This window comes from Pseudorasbora parva, chromosome 18 (genome assembly GCF_024679245.1).
Source record: "Pseudorasbora parva isolate DD20220531a chromosome 18, ASM2467924v1, whole genome shotgun sequence".
Classification (NCBI taxonomy): Eukaryota; Metazoa; Chordata; class Actinopteri; order Cypriniformes; family Gobionidae; genus Pseudorasbora; species Pseudorasbora parva.
Window position 1 is genome coordinate 23,901,653 of NC_090189.1, and position 22,021 is coordinate 23,923,673.

A 22,021-nucleotide genomic window follows, 5' to 3' on the forward strand; every position below is an offset into this window, starting at 1 on the left:
TCTCACACTACAAACTCCATATAAGCTGCTTTGCACTTGGTTACGGGGATATTTCATTGATGTACTGCAGAAGCCATGTTGTAGAATATGTTTACGTCTTACAGAAGGTGGTCATAATTCATCCCACAGTCTTTCATGAAGTTACCCGTGTTTCTATTATGAATCTACACTTGGAGGGACATACAATTAAGGCATTTGTTTTCAAAAGAGCCCCTCCACCATGTTTTCATTCACTTTTTACTTCCATCTTGTGTGGATTTGTTTGGACATGTGCCAAGAGTGAAAATCAATTATTGTGCTCTGGAAAAACTACTTTATTCTTTCTGGGTAATATGTCCATTGAGATGCATGTTGTTGTGCATTTGTTGTGTGTCTGTATGTGAGTAATAGCGCTGTTAAAAATTGTGGGTTTTTTTTGTAGTCCTACGCAGTGTGGTGTTTGTGATAATGTCTGTATTATTAATTGGCCGTGTGTTTGTGTGTATGCACTCTGCAGGTGAGCCTCCAGTGGGTTTCAGGGATGTGTTGCTGAGAGAGGGCCCAGATGGTTTTGCGAAGGCGGTGCGTGCCCACCAGGGTCTGCTGCTTATGGACACTACATTCAGAGACGCCCACCAGTCCCTCCTGGCCACTCGCGTACGCACTCACGACCTTAAACGGATCGCACCTTTTGTGGCTCACAACTTCAGCAATCTCTTCAGCGTGGAAAACTGGGGAGGTGTGGTACTAGTTTGACACTATTGTTTTCTCTCCTTCCTCGTGCTCTCTCTCTCTCTCTCTCTCTCTCTCTCTCTCTCTCTCTCTCTCTCTCTCTCTCTCTCTCTCTCTCTCTCTCTCTCTCTCTCTCGTGTAAAAACGTGTAAAAAATGCCTTTATTTACATTACAGAATTTATATAGCCTAGTCTAATTTCTGTATTCGAATTTCGATGCTAAACTTTTTTTTATGGTATATAGTGCTTTCTGCTTTGTATTACTCGGTCTATGACAGCATTCACATGAGCAAAAACATGTTTGGAATAACACCACTGCACTGTAGCGGCAGTCACGATTGATTACAACAGACAGTATAAATTGAGCCAAATAACTTTTTCTATTTGGTTGACTGCATTTTTAGTTTGACGATGATTAGACTGAAGTTTGGATTTTTTCCTTAGGCCTATAGCAACATAACTTAAAATAGCATACTCCGTAATTTGTGGTATTGTAGTGTGTCTATAGTTGTAGAATATTTGAGTTTATTAATTTTATTATTAATATTATTATTAGGCTATGTGCATATTTATTTAGAACATTTAGTTAATTAGCCTACCATTCTCTGTCAGGTTGTAGTCAATACATAGGAGAGAAGGGTGAAATATTTTAATGGTGGTAACTCTGTTTTTTTTTTTTTTTTACAATTGCGTTATTTGTCTGTCATATGTTATATGTTTGTTGGAAATATGAACTGAATTTAGAAATGTTTTTAAAATGTAAAACTTTGCGTTTAATTATAATTATTATATAATTATGTCTTGAACTTATTTGTATGGCAAAAAATGACGGAGTATTGAGTTGTTTGCGCTGTCGTAAAACGTAGCCTATTTAATAAATGCACACAAGAAATGACAGAGAAACAAAAAAAATTACTACACATGACATGCATACATACACATATATATATTTAATTTTGCCATGAATTAAAAATTAATTCCCTCGTTTTAATTAAAAGTTCCCCATGGGAGGCCACGCGGGCCCCCTATTGGCCCGGGTCCACTTGCATGTGCATACTCTCACAGGGCTCGTAAACGTCTTTAGCTAACAAACACAATGATTTATTTCTCATCCACCTCTCATTCACCTGTTCTACAGTTCTATGTACGATTCTACAGTGAAATGAAACAAACACACGTATACGGTCTTCCCCACGTGAGCTGGAACTTCATTAAAAATAAATGAAGTATCACAAATTCCTAATATTAGGATCCAAAGGAAGCTTATGCAGCGACTGTTCCAGGTTCTGCTGCTACCACAATATCTTGCTATCTTCTTCAGCATGTTTCTTGCTGCTGGCTAGCGTGATCCGATGAGTCGTTGGGCGGGGCTACTGAACTACACATGTCAATTATTCTGTAGAGTCAGTGTTTCGCCCCTAGATGACGTCAGGATGAAACACACAACCGTTTTCTGGGCCTGGTGTCTATAAAAGCTTTTATTTGACTAACAAGGAAGTTTTCAGCTCTGAAACTTAGAGGATAATCTTATATTACATTGACCTTGGCTTTTATATATCAAAAGTTTAAGGGAAAGTTGATTTCTCAATTCATCACCCCTTTAATGTATAAATATTTGTTAAAAATATGTACAGTACAGTACAGTTCCATTGTCAAATGATTTGATGATGTGTTTGGCCATTTTGTATATAAAAAACATTAAACAACTTCTACTAGCAAAAAGTAATGGGTCTCATTCACGAAGCATGCGTAGGTTCATATTTGTGTGTGAAATGTGCCTAAAAACTATGTTAATAACAAGTCACAGAGGATTTCGTAATAGTTTCGTCACACAAAAATGAACTCTATGGATTCATAATCATAATAAGAAGTTCTATTTAAGCTTAACATGACTATAATTACATTGAAGTATATTGCATTAACTGTATTATAATCCATATATATATATATATATATATATATATATATATATATATATATATATATATATATATATATATATATATATATATAAATAATATATGGATTATAATACAGTTAATGCAATGTACTTCAATGTAATTATAGTGTATATATATATGTATAATTTAATATATACAGTCTTGTTCAAAATAATAGCAGTACAATGTGACTAACCAGAATAATCAAGGTTTTTAGTATATTTTATATTGCTAGGTGGCAAACAAGTTACCAGTAGGTTCAGTAGATTCTCAGAAAACAAATGAGACCCAGCATTCATGATATGCACGCTCTTAAGGCTGTGCAATTGGGCAATTAGTTGAATTAGTTGAAATGGGTGTGTTCAAAAAAATAGCAGTGTGGCATTCAATCACTGAGGTCATCAATTTTGTGAAGAAACAGGTGTGAATCAGGTAGCCCCTATTTAAGGATGAAGCCAACACTTGTTGAACATGCATTTGAAAGCTGAGGAAAATGGGTCGTTCAAGACATTGTTCAGAAGAACAGCGTACTTTGATTAAAAAGTTGATTAGAGAGGGGAAAACCTATAAAGAGGTGCAAAAAATGATAGGCTGTTCAGCTAAAATGATCTCCAATGCCTTAAAATGGAGAGCAAAACCAGAGAGACGTGGAAGAAAACGGAAGACAACCATCAAAATGGATAGAAGAATAACCAGAATGGCAAAGGCTCAGCCAATGATCACCTCCAGGATGATCAAAGACAGTCTGGAGTTACCTGTAAGTACTGTGACAGTTAGAAGACGTCTGTGTGAAGCTATTTTATTTTCAAGAATCCTCTTCTGCACATGCCTTTTTTTAACAGAGGGACTTTGCGGGGGATTCTTGAAAATAGATTAGCTTCACACAGACGTCTTCTAACTGTCACAGTACTTACAGGTAACTCCAGACTGTCTTTGATCATCCTGGAGGTGATCATTGGCTGAGCCTTTGCCATTCTGGTTATTCTTCTATCCATTTTGATGGTTGTCTTCCGTTTTCTTCCACGTCTCTCTGGTTTTGCTCTCCATTTTAAGGCATTGGAGATCATTTTAGCTGAACAGCCTATCATTTTTTGCACCTCTTTATAGGTTTTCCCCTCTCTAATCAACTTTTTAATCAAAGTACGCTGTTCTTCTGAACAATGTCTTGAACGACCCATTTTCCTCAGCTTTCAAATGCATGTTCAACAAGTGTTGGCTTCATCCTTAAATAGGGGCCACCTGATTCACACCTGTTTCTTCACAAAATTGATGACCTCAGTGATTGAATGCCACACTGCTATTTTTTTGAACACACCCCTTTCAACTAATTCAACTAATTGCCCAATTGCACAGCCTTAAGAGCGTGCATATCATGAATGCTGGGTCTCATTTGTTTTCTGAGAATCTACTGAACCTACTGGTAACTTGTTTGCCACGTAGCAATAAAAAAATATTCGAAAAACCTTGATTATTCTGGTTAGTCACATTGTACTGCTATTATTTTGAACAATACTGTATATCCAGCGACTGACTAACATTTTCTTTGCAGCAGTGAGAGCAGCTAAAAATATGTTTTTATGTTGTGAAGAGAATGCCAATTCAGAGTTATTTAAGAAGATGAGTTCTGGAGTCAAGACCATATCCTTATCTAACAGAAATTAAATGTCAGGAGCAAGCTGAGACCAGAAGTGAAAAGGTACAGGGTATTCCAAAAAGAAATGTAAATATGTACCAAGTGCCCTCTGCGGACATATATTACAATTTGGTGAAGGTGGCCGATAGCCTGACAAGCCAGACCCACATCAAGATGTTTGGTCTGGAAACTCCTCATAGACAGGGCTCAATCCGAGGGGCGGGATAAACGGTTGCTTTTAAACTCCCTCTGCACGCGATAGGATAGCGCTACACCAACCAGAGCAACGAAGGTGAAGCAGAGCTCGCTGACTGATTAAACATTCGCCGTATCCGGTCGGCTAAACTCCGAACACATCTTCCCTTTTTAAGAATGACTTCAGTGCCGTTCTTTGTTCTTTTCTCAGAGAAAAGCTTAACTCCAAGTCTTCCAGAGTCTCGGTCAGAGCTGATTCGAAAGACCGCCGCCGTTCGCCAGTTTCTGTGTTTAGGCTACTAGAAGCACGCAAACGCAACTCGGCCGTCGTCATTATGGCCCCGCCCTCCGACTCTATACACGATGTGATTGGGCAGTCCAGATTTTGAGGAACACAGCTCAGAATGGTATTGAGAGTTCCTAGACGACACTTGCGGGCAGATTAAATTTGCTGCTGCTAGGGTGCGTCTAGATTTCTAGGCTAGGTGGCCGATGCATATAGAAGCATTTTATAAGGGACAGATAGAGTCTACGCAGAAGTTTCAAATGGAACATCTGATGATTTGTTTTTTTTGAGGATGATGTAATTTTCTCCCAAATTTGGTCGGAAAATAAAGTTGGAGCTGATATCCTTAGACCAGACAGTTGATATGGATAATGGTTTGCATGAAGAAAAGAGTTTTTAAGAGAAAGTAAATACCTGAGCCAGAAATAACATGATTATCCATTGGAATTATTTATTTCAGCATGTAATGTACAGGACAATTTAATCTTAAATACATTTGATCATATACAGTTAAAGAGTAGGAAAAGCTGCATTATAGCTTCAGCTGCAAGGTTTCTCTGAATAATGCGGATATATGCGTATGTACAGCTGGCTAATGAGGTCTGTAATCTGGGTCTTTATAAAAGGTGTTTATTGTGAGAACTGGTGAGAATTGCACACTGAGCATTGCTCAAGGGTCCGGGCGAGAGCCCGTCTGCAAACAGTGGCAAGTTTGACGAGAGTGACAAAAGGCTGTAAGGAAAGTGTGTGTGGGAAGCACTTATATGGAGAAACATGTGGATGTGCACATGGCCGCTCATTTAGAATACTCCACATTCGCTAAAATCAGAAAGAGGTTAAGAATAAATTAATGTGCGTACAAACATTTTGTGAAGAAGGCAGTGATTTTTTTGAGAGTAATTAGTAAATTATTAGAAAATGAGACCCAATGTATTTTAGACATTGTCATATAAACAACCAGTCAGCAGTGTCATTAAAGCTTTAATTAAAATTATAAAAATGGCATTAAATGGCATAATAATATTTAATGCCAGTTAAAGACCAGACTTGAGTCATTCAGTGCTGATATTAATTTATTAATTGATTTCATTAAGAACTGTTTTTTGATTCACCAAAAATAATTGCTCATAATTTAGCCTTTATGATTTTCTGATGGATGCTGTTTGCATTTTCTGGAATGAAAATGTGGAAGTATGATTCCAGTGGGTTTACTTGCTTCTTAGAGTTTTCCACATCTGTTCGACTAATGCTGGATATTCTGATCCTCTAATTTTATTTATTTATTTTGTCCTGTCTCTCTTCTTTTTTTAAACAGGCGCTACGTTTGATGTGGCAATGCGTTTCCTTTGTGAGTGTCCCTGGAAAAGGCTGCAGGAGTTGAGGGCTCTGATGCCAAATGTGCCTTTTCAGATGCTTCTGAGAGGTGCCAACGCCGTTGGATACACCAACTACCCCGACAATGCCGTCTTCAAGTCAGTCATGGGCTATCTTACACCACAACCTGCTCAAAGTCTGAATGAACTTCAGAAATGTAATTTTTTTTTACAGACAGGAATTCCCAAGGAATTAAATGTTCTGATTCAGATTCCACTTGCAGTTCTTTTTGTCCTTTTGAAGAAGCACGCAAGGAATCAAGTGGGAAATTCTTCCACATCAGAGAAAGAATGCAGACTTGAACAAATGAACTGAAAAATCATTCAGTTCTTACTCTGGCCCTAAGCACCATTCAGATGGCTTTTAATTCTTATTAGAATATGGAGCTGGGGAGCATTTCTGCTCATTTAATGGCTTTGTTTCAGACCTTCCATAAAATGGCTGCTTCCAATTTCCATTCAGTATTTCCAGTGCCGAAATAAACAAATATCAATCTTTTAGATACATTTTTTTGCATAAACTGTTAGCAAAATAAGCAAATGACATTTTAATTAGCCCAAATGCTTGCTTAAAGGGTTAGTTCACCCATAAATGAAAATTACCCCATAATTTACACACCCTCCAGCCATCCTAGGTGTTTATGACATTCTTCTTTCAGCCTATCACAATTGGAGTTATATTAAATTATATCCTGGCTCTTCCAATCATTATAATGGGAGCGAATGTAACTTTGTCCAGCTATATTTGTTTGAACCGCAGGAGTGTCTACTTTTACCGAAGTTTACGCTACTGCTACATCCTACGTCATACATCAGGTCAGAGGTCACTCTTCCGAACTAGTCTGAACTAGACTTGTGTACTGTCGTTACCGGAAGCCAGTGTTCATAGTTTGTATATATGGATATTTTTCTTACAAAAAGTATCGCTTTGCTTCAAAAGGACTTTATTAACAGCCTGGAGCTGTGTGGATTACTTTTATGATGGATGGATGTGCTGTTTTGGGCTTCAAAATCTACCATTCACTCCAATCATAAATCAGGATATTTTTTAATATAGATCTGATTGTGTTTGGCTGAAAGAAGAACATCATATACACCTAGGATTGCTTAAGGGCGAGTAAATTATGTGATAATGCATTTTTGGTTGAACTAACCATTTAAGAAAGAAGAGCAAATCTAACAGGAATATGACCATGTGTATGTTTTCTAAAAAACAAAAAGTAAACAAGAATTTTTACTATTTTACCAAGAACAATATCAGTGATTGAACTGTTACTCATTACCATGTCATTTCCTCTGTTTTTGTTAGGTTCTGTGAGGTGGCCAAAGAAAATGGTATGGACATCTTCCGTGTGTTTGACTCGTTAAACTATCTTCCCAACATGCTCTTGGGGATGGAGGCAGCAGGTGCAGCAGGAGGAGTGGTGGAGGCGGCCATCTCTTACACTGGAGACGTTTCCGACCCGACAAGGAAGAAATATTCTTTAGACTACTATCTCAAACTAGCAGATGAGCTGGTCAAGGCTGGAACACACATCCTTTGCATCAAGGTGGTGGTTTGTTTATTTTTGTGTGGGTTTTTTTAATTTATTTTTTATCCATTTGTCTGTTTTGTTAACCTCAACTCTTGCTCACTCTTTCATCTTGACTGCTGCTCCCACTCTCCCTCCACCCACACATGAAATACCACTGCATCACTGTCTCTGTTTGTTTTTAGTGCACTTCTCTTACTTTCCTTTCCTTTCTCCCCCTGTCTCTCCACTCTGCAGGATATGGCAGGTCTCCTGAAGCCTGACTCTAGCCGTTTGCTGGTCAGTGCACTAAGGGACCGATTCCCAGACATGCCGATCCACGTGCACACTCACGACACTGCAGGGGCTGGAGTGGCTGCCATGCTGGCATGTGCAGAGGCTGGAGCAGATATTGTGGACGTGGCAGTTGACTCCATGGCAGGAATGACGTCCCAGCCCAGCATGGGGGCCATTGTGGCATGTGCCAAAGGCACCAAACTCAATACTGGTGAGGACTGTCAATCAAAATGTCTTGTTAGAGCTAATATACAGTATATTATATTATTAACAGATGGGCAGACAAACAGAGGGGTAGATGGAAGAGAGATACAGTAGATCAATTGATAGATGGGATGAGAGGATTAGATGGATAATTGGATGCATAGATAGATGAATAGAAAGAGAAAGATAATAGTACTGCTGGGTCACCTCATTGGTCCAAAATCTCTCTCCATTAATATGTACAGTATGTTAAACATCAAATATGATCTTAAATGTTGGCAAATTTGTCTCATCCTGGTTAGGACATAGTGTTAGAGTGATTAATTAGTTGTTTTGTTTTCTGTTGTATTCTATGCACATAAAACAGTTCCTCATTTATTTTAGTTTGCCTGGTTTCCACGATACAGCCCATCACTCATTTTCCAGGTTATGCAATAGAGGGAACATGTAAACATTCTTCTTCTATCATAAAAGCTATTATCGTGTCTTTATTCATGAGAACAATTACTCCTCACCCTTCCGGAGTTGTGAAGCTCTTACCGCAACCCAAAATGCTCTTCAAGGTATTTAATATTCAACACACCTGTTTTACCCTATTTTTCAACTGCTGCGCCGCATTTAATGCAAATGCCCCCACACTTTCGTTCTTTTAATATTTCGTTCCCCTCCTTCATAATCCAGGTGTGAATGAGGTCATGGGAAGTCGAAAGGAGAAGAAAAGCAAATAGAGCAGAGCTTGATAACACAAAAAATGATAACACAGCATAGCCAGTCAGCTCTGGAATGAGTAGAAGAAAAAGAAAATGATGTTGGGTGAACGAAGAGAGTATAGAGAGGGGTCAAAGCGGACAGGCATCATTTGGATGTTGGTGGCTGACCCCTTGACCTTTCCTTAATTGTGACATTACTGTGACTGCTGGTGCTTAACCTTCACTGATGAGTCTTGTGCCCCGTTGGGCCTTCCCGGTAGGGTGTGTGTTTGTGGCCAGAGACTGTGGAGTGTGGTCACTGTTCGGGAGACCATCTGTCCAGCCACGGATCACTACCTCACCTGTCGCTGTAGTGACCAATGACATAAAGATCTACCTCATTAAGGCTGATTCACGCTGTATAATTAACTTCACACACGCAAAAGTGTGTTCGTTTTTTTCTACATTCTGGTTTACACTAATAAGCTGATAGTTATTTTATTGTTTTGACCAGGATTAAAATTCAATAATATTTTCAATCATTTTAAATAATACAAGTGAATTTAGGCATCACAGCAATGAAATGACTGACGTTTACATTTAACATTGTTATTAAAGGGATAGTTCACTTTAAAACGCAAATTCTGTCATCCTTTACTCAACCTCAAGTTGTTTCAAACCTTTATGAATTTCTTTCTTCAGCTGAACCCAAGGGAAGATATTTTGAAGAATGTCAGTAACCAAACAGTTAACTGGAGCCATTGACTTCCATAGTAGGAAAAAAAATACTCAATGGCTCCAGTTAACTGTTTGGTTAGTGGCATTCTTCAAAATATCTTCCCTTGTGTTCAGCTGAAGAAAGAAATTCATGTAGGTTTGAAACAACTTGAGGTTGAGTAAAAGATGACAGAATTTTCGTTTTAAAGTGAACTATCCCTTTAAATTATTAGCGTTTGTAAAAACAAAAAAACAAAAGTGAGTGTTAGATGATGGCAAAGGTAATCTAAATGTAAAAATAAGGTACAAATGAACAATTACATTTTGGACTTTAATTTGTGTGACTGTAAATTGTATATGAAAAGTATAACAAAAAGTGTAAAGTGTTTGCCTTTCTATTATTATTATTATTATTATTATTATTATTATTATTATTAATAATATAATAGCATATAATAATTTCTACTATACTATATCATCATTTATTAAAATCTGCATTTATACTGTATTATTTAAACAAATTTGAATTTCTAGTAAATATTTTATTGCAGCATATGTTATTTACTATTTTTAAATTAAATGGTGTGATATGATTTATATGCTGGGACAGTGTGAACTAGCCTTTGCAGTAGCTCTCATGTACACTGTTATTAATGCACAGGCTGTGTTAGTTAATATAATTAACTTGCTAATTAAGCTTCCAAACAACACATTAATGAAGCACATAGACGTGAGCTATGGCGCTCACATACCGGAAAGCCCTGAATGCTATTTCTATAAAAGTCCATGCCTTATGTATAGATACAACCCCCATCTTCTAGAGCTCCACATGGCGTGGGCGTGTGACTTTGGCATTATGAGATGCATCAGAGCACGCGCATGATGAGGAGGTGTTTGCACTTCTGTTGATTCAGTTTGTTTTATTCCCTTAAGATTCAGCAGTACCCCCTCACTCTCTGTGCCTCACGTTTCTGTGATTTTCACTTCAGGATATGTTTCCTAGGTAATTGAATTGTTTGGAGCCTGTCAGGATTCCTGTGGTAGTGTTATTGTAGTTTATGTATCTCCACACACAGTTTTGTTTCCATATGCAACATCCAGTATTAATCACCTGTTTACAGATTTTTAAAACAAGCTGCTGTATGTGTTGATTTGAAAAGGAAGAGACAGCGCTGACACATGCTCGATTCTTATTACAGTAGAGTACGCAAGGCAGCACTGTATTGATATTCCTCAAACATCCCATTTGTTCTCTCCTACTGAAACTCAGCCTGAAGCGTTCAACATAGACACCAAAAAACTAAATTCAAGATTAAAATATGAAAATCCCGCATTGACTTAGTGTTCACCAATCAAAAACCAACAGTGAAGTTGCCATCATTCTATTTGCATAATGAATTCTGATTTGCCACACCCAGTGTGTTTTAATTATGAACACACATGACGTCGGAAGCCTCGCACTTTCAGGTTACAAATGTCCGTGTCCACTCTTAATAACGTTTGGGACTGTAAGAAGTATCATATTATGTGTTGATTCTTATACATAGCTGACAAAAGAAAAACACTGCTTTGTTTGTTATTGACTGAATTAACATCCTTTGTTTTGTCTATTGTTCCATCTGCCGGTCTGTCTTTCTGTTCTATCATTCTATGTTCTGTCTGTTTTAACTATCCATCTTCTGTTTTGCCTATTCATCCATCTGTCTGTCCATCCATTCATCCAGAATTTTTGAAACATTGACAGGTATTTGACAGGACACCTGAAATATAATATCTGGTCTGTTGCATTTCCCTATTTTTCAGGGAAAATAAATCCCTATTTTACAAACATCTCCACAATAAAGGATGCAAATACAGAATTGAATTGAATTGATGGAAAAGGGAGAAAATAGAGGTTTAAAGTTCCCCTATGAAAACATGCCAAGTTGTGAGTGAGGATTTATTGTGTGAAAGGAGAGATTCCCAGTCTGTCTGTCTGTCTGTCTGTCAGTCAGTCGTCTTATCAGTCTATCAAGATGGATGGATAGACGGATGGATAAATATAACATCCTGCCATCCTGCCACTTCTCCTTCAACTTTTTCTTTGACCATGTCATTTTATAATCTGCCTTTCTCGCTTGCTCTATCAATCTCTCACTGTCCTGCTCCGGTCCCTCTTTCCAATGGTCTCTTTCTCTCTCACGTTTTCTCTTCGAGCCAGTTCATCACGGTAAAGGCCGTGTGGCCAGAGATCGATGCCCGGGCTGACTGACGTGTGCTGATTGATCAGTCTGCATGGGGAGGAGCTGGACACGCTGCTTTCACATCGTAACATCAATAGCGCCTAATAGCTTGTAGTCAGGGTGGCAGTGAGTAGAAGAAAAAAGCATGCAATCGAGATTTATTAGGGCGCGATTCCCGCTGTTGCTCTCTGGTATAACGGGTGCGCACGTACACGTTAGAGCGTGTTTGTGTGCGTGCTATCTTTTGCACAGGAAAGCTATTGTGATCACAGCGATGGGCAATTAGTGAGGATGAGGGAGCCAAACGAGCATGTAAACTCTGTTGCAAGTGGCGCGCCTCATTGATTGATTAATTGACTGACTGCTGCTGGTAAATGATGAAGCCATGAGTGGCAGGAAGCAATCTATGCTCCGCCACCAATTCCCTGCTTTTACCACATACAGGCCCCTCTGTGCTGAGCTTTCGAGGACTGATTAAAAGCTTTGGAAGAATGCCTGATTAGCCGATGCAGTCTGTTAAAGAGACGAGGACTTTCATTATTTCTGATTAAATATTAATGTCAGATAGTCATTTGTTGTGCTACTTGTTCTCAGATTGCTTATTCCTCTTGGAAGGCTAATGATCTCTCCTCCTGTCTTTCTGTGCTCTTTCGTTCTTTCCCTTTCTCAGGCATCTCTCTTGAGAAGGTCTTTGACTACAGCGAGTATTGGGAGGTGGCCCGAGGCCTTTATGCTCCGTTTGACTGCACCGCCACCATGAAGTCTGGGAATTCTGATGTCTATGAGAACGAGATCCCGGGTGGCCAGTACACCAATCTCCACTTCCAAGCACACAGTATGGGGCTGGGGAACAAGTTTAAGGAGGTGAAGAAAGCCTACACAGAAGCCAACAAGCTGCTCGGTGACCTCATCAAAGTGAGCAATTACCCCTGTGTTTTGGGACACAACATTTTTTTTAATTTTCAGATTCAAACCAGTTTTTAGTTATTTGTGTTGAACTTGGCTGACTTGAGCTCTGGTTTATAGAGATTGACTCATATCAGACTTTTATGCAACAATCAGGTTGTCACATTTTATTTTCCCTTTAGGGAAATTGATCTTTAGCAATAACATATTCACTTTTAAATTCTTTTGAGCTCAGAGGTCAAGTAATATATACTACTTAAAAAAAAATTTTTTAAGGTGTGGTAACATTTACATCGTTCTGTGAAATTTTGCATGCAAAATCATTACAATAGCACTCCACACGATCAGGAGATTTACAATGGCTGCTTGGTTTAAAAGTGACTTCTAACGAAAACAATTTCTAACTTTTTTGCCTCCAAATTTCGAAATTGCAACTAGGTTCTACATTTACATTTACATTTAATCATTTAGCAGACGCTTTTATCCAAAGCGACTTACAAAAAAGGGAAGAGCAATAGAAGCAACGAAACAAACAAGGCCAACAACCTGTAAGAGCTGTAAGAAGTCTCAGTTAATTAAGCACAGTACACAATTTTTTTTTTTTTTGACAAACAAACTAAATTTAATGGATAGTTAAGTGCTCTTTATTGGTCAGGTGCAATTGGAAGAGATGTGTCTTAAGATGTTTTTTAAAAATGGCTACAGACTCGGCAGCACGAATTGAGATCGGCAGGTCATTCCACCAGGTGGGAACGGTCCAGGAAAATGTCCGTGAGAGTGATTTTATGCCTCTTTGGGATGGAACCACGAGGCCTCGCTCACTCGCAGAACGCAAGCTTCTGGAGGGTGTGTAAGTCTGAATAAGCGAGTTTAGGTATATTGGTGCAGAGTGGTTGTTTTGTAGGCGAGAACTAGTGCCTTGAATTTGATGCGAGCAGCCATTGGCAACCAGTGCAGTCTGATGAAGAGAGGCGTGACATGAGCTCTCTTCGGCTCATTAAAGACCACTCTCGCTCTGGGTTTGACAGTGCATGCTGGAAGCCCAGCCAGAAGAGCATTACAATAGTCCAGTCTGGAGAGAACAAGAGCTTGAACCAGGAGTTGTGCAGCCTGTTCTGATAGGAAGGGTCTAATCTTTCTAATGTTGTATAAAGCAAATCTGCAGGACTGGGCTGTTGCAGTAATGTGGTCAGTGAAGTTTAACTGGTCATCAATCACAGTTTAAGTTTAACAGGTTCCTGGCTGTCCTGGATGGAGTTATGGTTGATGAATCAAGCTGAATGGAGAAATTTTGATGAAGTGCTGGGTTGGTTGAGACAACAAGTAATTCTGTCTTTGCAAGATTGAGTTGAAGGTGATGCTCCTTCATCCAGTCAGAAATGTCTGTCAGACAGGCAGCGATACGAACACTGACTGTAGGATCATCTGGTTGAAATGAGAAGTAGAGTTGAGTGTCATCAGCATAGCAGTGATAGGAGAAGCCGTGTTTCTGAATGACAGAACCTAATGATGACATGTAGATGGAGAAGAGAAGTGGTCCAAGCACTGAGCCCTGGGGAACTCCAGTATCTAGATGATGAGACTTAGACACCTCACCTCTCCATGACACCCTGTAGGACCTACCAGAGAGGTAAGATCTGAACCACTGGAGAGCATTTCCTGAGATACCCATCTTCTTAAGTGTTGACAGGAGGATCTGGTGGTTAACTGTGTCAAAAGCAGCAGACATATCCAGCAGGATGAGCACTGAGGATTTGGAAGCTGCTTTTGCCAGTCTCAGTGCCTCAGTAACCGAGAGCAAGGCAGTCTCAGTCGAATGGCCGCATTTGAAGCCGGATTGGTTGTTGTCCAGGAGATTGTTATTTTCAAGAAACATAGAGGGTTGATTGAACACAACTCGCTCAAGTGTCTTTGCAATGAAAGGCAGAAGAGAGACCGGTCTGTAGTTTTCTGGTTTCAGTGCTTCAACCAAGTGCTGGTTTCAGAGAGGGTTTCTTAAGCAGTGGGGTTACCCGAAATATCTGCCTCGGAGAGCGGAGAGAAGGATGGAAGCGTGTTCGTGTAAGTTGTTGAGATGTGCTTGTCAGTTTGTGGTGAGGAGAACTGGTTGCTGATGAGAGATGTTTTGTTTGTGAAAAATGATGCAAAGTCATCAGCTGTAAGAGTTGATGAAGGAGGGGGAGGAGAGAAGAGAATGTTTTAAAGAGTGTGCGAGAGTCAGAGCAGTTGTTGATTTTGTTGTGGTAGTATGTTGTTTTAGCAGTGGAGACATTTGTAGAGAAAGAAGAGAGAAGAGACTGATACAAGGTAAGATCAGTATATTTTTTATATTTCCGCCCTTTCCTCTCTGCCGCCCTGAGTCCAGAGCGATGTTCACGGAGAACATCAGACAGCCAGGGGGCAGATGGGGTGGGGCGGGATGGTCTGGATAAAAGGGGGCAAAAACTGTCTAAGGAGGATGTTCGAGTGGAGCAAAGAGTGTCAGTAGCACTGTTGGTGTCCAATGCTGAGAACTGAGCAGGTGGAGGGAGTGAAGAGGAAACCACAGTGGATAGGCGAGAGGGAGAGAGTGAGCGTAGATTATGCCAAAAGCTAATCTGTGTAGGAGTACGTGTTGTATCAGGAGTCAGTATGAGGTTAAGAGTGATGAGAAAGTGGTCTGAGGTGTGTAATGGAGTTACTAAAGTGTTGTCCGTGGAGCAGTTGCGTGTGTAGACGAGGTCTAATTGGTTACCTGATTTGTGAGTAGCCGTAGTAGATACTAACTTAAGGTCAAATGAAGTCAGTAGAGTGCTGAAGTCTGTGGCTAGGTGTTGATCAAGATGGATGTTGAAGTCACCAAGCAGAATCAGAGGAGTGCCATCCTCAGGGAAGCTAGAAAGTAACACATCCACCTCCTCCACAAAGTTACCGAGGTGACCTGGAGGACGATAAACCTCTACCACATGGATTTTAACAGGATGAGCAATAGTGATTGAGTATGATTCAAATGAACTGGCCGATAGAGATGGTAAGGGATTCAATTTCCAATCATTTGAGATAAGCAAACCAGTACCCCCACCCCTCACAATAGGCAGAGGAGTGTGTGAAAAAGTTAAATTGGTTGAGAGTGCTGCAGGAGTGGCAGCGTCCTCTGGTTTGATCCAGGTCTCAGTTAGGGCCATGAGGCTGAGCTGAGAATGAGTCCCAATAGATGAAATAAAGTCTGCTTTGTTTACAGCAGACTGGCAATTCCAGAGACCAATTGGAATAGAGAGTAAAGTAGCAGAGGATTTCTGTAGACTGCGCAAATTATTAGGATTGCGGCGTCTCCCACGTACAGAGCGTGATTTACGAGTGCTAGTAGTAATAGTTGAGATTTGAAAGCACATGGTGAATACAGATCAGAGAAAAGGCCAGATAGAAATAAGAAAACCGAAAAGGAAAATGTTCTATTTACACTTAGTGCAAATAGCTACTGCCTTTTTTAATGTGATATCCCACAATATGCATAACAATAGGCAGATGGAAACAGCTACAGAATTCCATGGTGCATTGCAGATATATTTGTATATACCAGCTGATTATTTTTCAAAACAATTAAAATGTTATATTTTATAGTTAGAAATTATAACATCAATAGTTGTATATTGTGCAATGCCATCCATAATGCTTCATGAGAAGAACTTTTAACTTCAATCAAAATGTATAATGTTGTTGAAGTTCTTCTCAGAGCTGGTTTTATTTGTTTGTGAAGCTGGTTTTCTGTAGAATTCTTTAAAACCATTTGGAGAAATTGGACAAAAAGAACTAAGGCCAGGAAGAATTGCTGTGACTTTTACACTATTTTGTTATTGCCAGACGAGGACTCAGGCCATCTCATTTCTCATGAAATGCCATAATGCTAAAAATATTTTAGACATGATGACTCAAATAGAAAATATTACTGCAGTAGTACATGAAATGGTGTCTATGGTGTCATTATGAACCCCTTTAACCCTTCATGTGTTATTGCTTATATTAATCCAGATCTTCAGTCTTTCTGAAATCACATTTGAATTTCTCACAAGTGTAGTCTTAATATGGAGCAACACCTTTTAGATAATTAGGTCGCTGCTTTTCCTCACTTGTTATGTTTCACACGCTGCAAGACTGAGTCGTGATGTTGTCAAATGCTCACTCTTGAGTCATTCCTTTGTCACGTCTGTCCTTTTCCTGACTTGCTGATATTAATCTGATGTTAGGCACTTTCAAAAGTATTGTTATAATTTTGAGTTATTTTGGTCAAATGCAATGTGCAAACATGTAGCACCAATTTCTCATTTCCCATACAAAATATTCTGTTTTGTGCTTGTTACATCTGGTGCAGATAATTTATTCAAAGGCTTTGTTGGACAGATTTCAGATTTTAAAAACATCCTGCTGCCTCAATGAATGCCTTTATACACAAATAAGATGTTTGTGCTAGAGGATTTTGCAGTTATTTTCCTCTAATTTTGCACTGGAATAGATTCTTAATGTTTTTTTTTCTTTTTTCTGTGGAAACTAGTTAAGCTAAAACGTCAGGTCCTGGCAGGGAATCGCTTCAAAACACTCTAGCTCTTCAAATAATAAAAGCCATCTCTGAAGAGACAGCTTTATAGCTTTCAAAATTTGTCAGTCATCTGAGAAGTCTATCATTATCAGCATAAAATCCACTCTCAAGCCTTTAATGTCTTGGATACTAAAGATGCATACATAAAACATTTTAGTTATTTATCAGAGGTTGTTATATGTATTTAATAAGTAGAATATATATTTTAGAGTTCACAATTTGTCTTATATCTGTCCCCCTTTTTAATCATTTTTACTTTCAGTAGGTCATTTTAAATGGTCCTTTGGTGTGACCAATGATGATATTAAGAAATAGTTAGGTTATATATATATATATGTGTGTGTGTGTGTGTATATATATATATATATATATATATATATATATATATATATATATAGCGCCTTTTTAACACTTAACGTATTAATGTTTTGCTTTATATTATTAAATATTATGATTACACATAAAATAGTAAACAAGTATTACATGTAGTCTGTAGTCTTAATTCTACATAATACAGGTCCTTCTCAAAAAATTTGCATATTGTGATAAAATTCATTATTTTCCATAATGTAATGATAAAAATTAAACTTTCATATATTTTAGATTCATTGCACGCCAACTGAAATATTTCAGGTCTTTTATTGTTTTAATACTGATGATTTTGGCTAGCCTAGAAATCTAGACACACCCTAGCGGCAGCAAATTTAATCTGCCCGCGAGTGACGTCTAGCAACTCTCAATACCCTCTCAATAATCTGAGCTGTATTCCCCTAACTCTTGCCGGGCCAATCACATCGTGTATAAAGTCGGTGGGCGGGGCCATAATGACGACGGCCGAGTTGCGTTTGCGTGCTTCTAGTAAACACAGAAACTGGAGAACGGCGGTCTTTCGAATCAGCTCTGACTCTGGAAGACTTGGAGTTAAGCTTTTCTCTGAGAAAAGAACAAAGAACGGCACTGAAGTCATTCTTAAAAAGGGAAGATGTGTTCAGGGTTTTGATGACCGGATACGGCGAATGTTTAATCTATCATCAAGCTCTGTTTCACCTTCGTTGCTCTGGTTGGTGTAGCGCTATCCTATCGCGTGCAGAGGGAGTTTGAAAGACAACCTTTTATCCCGCCCCTCGGATTGAGCTGTCAATGGTGAGCTTCCAGACCAAATATCTTGATGTGGGTCTGGCTTGTCAGGCTAGATTTTGGCATACAGCTCATGAAAACCCAAAATTCTCTCATAAACTTAGCATATTTCATCCGACCAATAAAAGAAAAGTGTTTTTAATACAAAAAAAGTCAACCTTCAAATAGTTATGTTCAGTTATGCACTCAATACTTGGTCGGGAATCCTTTTGCAGAAATGACTGCTTCAATGCGGCGTGGCATGGAGGCGATCAGCCTGTGGCACTGCTGAGGTGTTATGGAGGCCCAGGATGCTTCGATAGCGGCCTTAAGCTCATCTAGAGTGTAGGGTCTTACATCTCTCCACTTTCTCTTCACAATATCCCACAGATTCTCTATGGGGTTCAGGTCAGGAGAGTTGGCAGGCCAATTGAGCACAGTAATACCATTGGTCAGTTAACCATTTACCAGTGGTTTTGGCACTGTGAGCAGGTGCCAGGTCGTGTTGAAAAACAAAATCTTCAACTCCATAAAGCTTTTCAGCAGATGGAAGCATGAAGTTCTCCAAAATCTCCTGATAGCTAGCTGCATTGACCCTGCCCTTGATAAAACACAGTGGACCAACACCAGCAGCTGACATGGCACCCCAGACCATCACTGACTGTGGGTACTTGACACTGGACTTCAGGCATTTTGGCATTTCCTTCTCCCCAGTCTTTCTCCAGACTCTCGCACCTTGATTTCCGAATGACATGCAAAATTTTGCTTTCATCTGAAAAAAGTACTTTGGACCACTGAGCAACAGTCCAGTGCTGCTTCTCTGTAGCCCAAAGTGGCTTGACCTGGGGAATGCGGCCCCTGTAGCCCATTTCCTGCATTGTCCCCCAAGGTCTGGAATCGGTCCTTCTCCACAATCTTCCTCAGGGTCCGGTCACCTCTTCTCGTTGTGCAGCGTTTTTTTGCCACACTTTCTCCTTCCCACAGACTTCCCACTGAGGTGCCTTGATACAGCACTCTGGGAACAGCCTATTCGTTCAGCAATTTCTTTCTGTGTCTTACCCTCTCGCTTGAGGGTGTCAATGATGGCCTTCTGGACAGCAGTCAGGTTGGCAGTCTTACCCATGATTGCGGTTTTGAGTAATGAACCAGGCTGGGAGTTTTTAAAAGCCTCAGGAATCTTTTGCAGGTGTTTAGAGTTAATTACAACAACCCTGGTTTGATTTAAAACAATAAAAGACCTGAAATATTTCAGTTGGAGTGCAATGAATCTATAATATATATAAAAGTTTAATTTGTATCATTACATTATGGAAAATAATGAACTTGTTCACAATATGCTGTTTTTTTTAGAAGGACCTGTAGATGCAGGCTTAAAGGGTTAGTTCACCCAAAAATAAAAATTATTTCATTAATTACTTACCCTAATGTCGTTCGACACCCGTAAGACCTCCTTTCATCTTCAGAACACAAATGAAGATATTTCTGTTGAAATCCGATGGCTCAGAAAGGCCTTCATTGGCCGTAATGTAATTTCCTCTCTCAAGACCCATAAAGGCACTAAAGACGGCATTACAAAGTTGATCTCACCACAGTGGTTCTACAATCATTTTATGAAGCAACAAGAATAGTTTTTGTTTGCAAAAAACAACAGCTAAATAACAACTAATATAGTTATAGTCGAATTGATACTCTGATTCATTAAACTCCCAGGCTTAAGTAAGATGTGTTTTGAAATAGGCCATCTTTATATTAGTTATTTAGGTTGTTGTTTTTTGCGCACAACAAACTATTCTCGTCACTTCATAAGATTATTGTAGAGCCACTGTAGTGAGATGGGCTTTGAAATGCCGTCTTTAATTCCTTTTAGGGTTCTTGAGACAGGAAATTACATTGTGGCCAATGGAGGCCTTTCTGAGCCATCGTATTTCAACAAAAATATCTTAATTTGAGTTCCGAAGCTGGGTGACATTAAGGTGAGTAATAAATTACAGAATTTACATTTTTGGGTGAATGATTAAAAAATAATGAGCAAAATTCTGTCAATCCAATATCACATCACACCACGTCATTTTACAAAAGTATTTTGTATCGACTACTCTTAAGAAGAAGAAAAATGCTACTCTGTTATAATCAATATTAAAAGGTGTAGATATCATTTGTATTTAAATCAAGTTCAATTCATAACATGCAAGAACTCGGAATAAGTATATTTAGAATATTTTTATAAATAAAGTAAAGTAAGTAATATTAACTGCTGTAGAGAATGTTTTGATCCACAGGTATTCAGCTAGATACTGGATAGTGGAAATGAACCAATATTCAGTCTGGCTCTGTTTACTTAAAAAACAATTTCATATTCTGTACTTCCTGTATAATGTGAAATCGAGATCATTTTTAGATTTCCAGTCCATAATCAGTTCTTACAGACATTTAAATCAGATGTCACCCCTTCATTGCATTTAAAGTTGGAAGCTCATTATGAAATTTGAGATAAGAAAATAAGTATATGATTTAGATCCCTGCAGAAGTGCTGTTTTTTCCTCTTTTTCCTTCAATGAATAGAATATTTAATGTTGTTCATAGGCCATAATTGTCACTTGACCGTCACAAATGCACAGTTTAAATCGCTTATATGCAACATTCTCCCTGGTTAAATAGGGCTTAATTATCACCCCCTGTTTTCAAAAGGTCTCACCCTCACTCTTGAAATCTGCTCACGCTCATGAGATCATGAGCACCGTGGACCCGAGAGCTCCTCTCTGAATCACAGATTTAATTGCTCGCTCTCTTTCCTCATTCCTCCTCCTCCTCATCCCTCTTATTCCGTTGCAACCGTCTCAATCTCCAGATGAAATTGAATAAAAAATAACTTGGCAAAAAAGGGGGGCAGAAAGAAGGAGCGAATAAATAATCCTGTCCCTGTCTCCTATGGCCCAGAGACAGATCAACTGGGAAGAGCTTTAAGCAAAGCTTATCTGTTATGTTTCAGAGAGTCTCTGACTGATCTCTTCCAATCAAAGGCGTCTGTGAGCGTTTGGTCTTGCCTTGCTGCTTTTCATTTCCCTGGGCTTAATTAAATGATCGAAGATAGTCGGCTTTCTGTTCTCGGAGTCCCCCTTGCTGTTAATATTGTCAATATCGGAGGCCGAGCGGCATGCTGCTTAAAAGCGACAGTTAGCTCTGGGTTTCATTAGCGACTCTCCATTCTCACTTTCTCCCATTCTACTCTCTTTTGTCCTTATGACGCGAATGTTATCTGCTAAGCCGTGATTCTGTTTGCCACTGCACTCTGTCTCTTCTCTTAATCCTAGTTCAGATTGGCTGGATGGCCTGGTGGAGAACTAAGATGTATCGATGGAGGCCTAAGCAAGCATGTCTTTTCATTTCTCGCTTCTAACTGACCTTCTCCTCTCATCCCCTCTGTTCAGGTGACACCCTCCTCTAAGATTGTGGGCGATCTGGCACAGTTCATGGTCCAGAACTCTCTGACTCGGGCAGAAGTGGAGGAGAGAGCGGATGAGCTGTCTTTCCCCCTCTCCGTAGTAGAGTTCCTGCAAGGACACATCGGCATCCCCCACGGAGGATTCCCGGAGCCATTCAGGTCAAAGGTACGACCTCCACAGCGCATCTATGACTCAAGCTGCTGAA

The 22,021-nt window shown here is 39.3% G+C and overlaps 1 protein-coding gene across 1 annotated transcript in view; it reads left to right on the top strand.

Moving 5' to 3' along the window:
* pcxa (pyruvate carboxylase a) overlaps positions 1 to 22,021 on the top strand; it is a 166,510-nt gene that overhangs the window by 135,554 nt on the left and 8,935 nt on the right. Inside the window, exons 13-18 of the mRNA XM_067423622.1 lie at positions 497 to 718; positions 6,081 to 6,237; positions 7,448 to 7,688; positions 7,908 to 8,157; positions 12,449 to 12,693; positions 21,802 to 21,981. Of these exons, the coding sequence (XP_067279723.1) occupies positions 497 to 718; positions 6,081 to 6,237; positions 7,448 to 7,688; positions 7,908 to 8,157; positions 12,449 to 12,693; positions 21,802 to 21,981 (1,295 nt within the window). The remainder of the gene's footprint in view (positions 1 to 496; positions 719 to 6,080; positions 6,238 to 7,447; positions 7,689 to 7,907; positions 8,158 to 12,448; positions 12,694 to 21,801; positions 21,982 to 22,021) is intronic.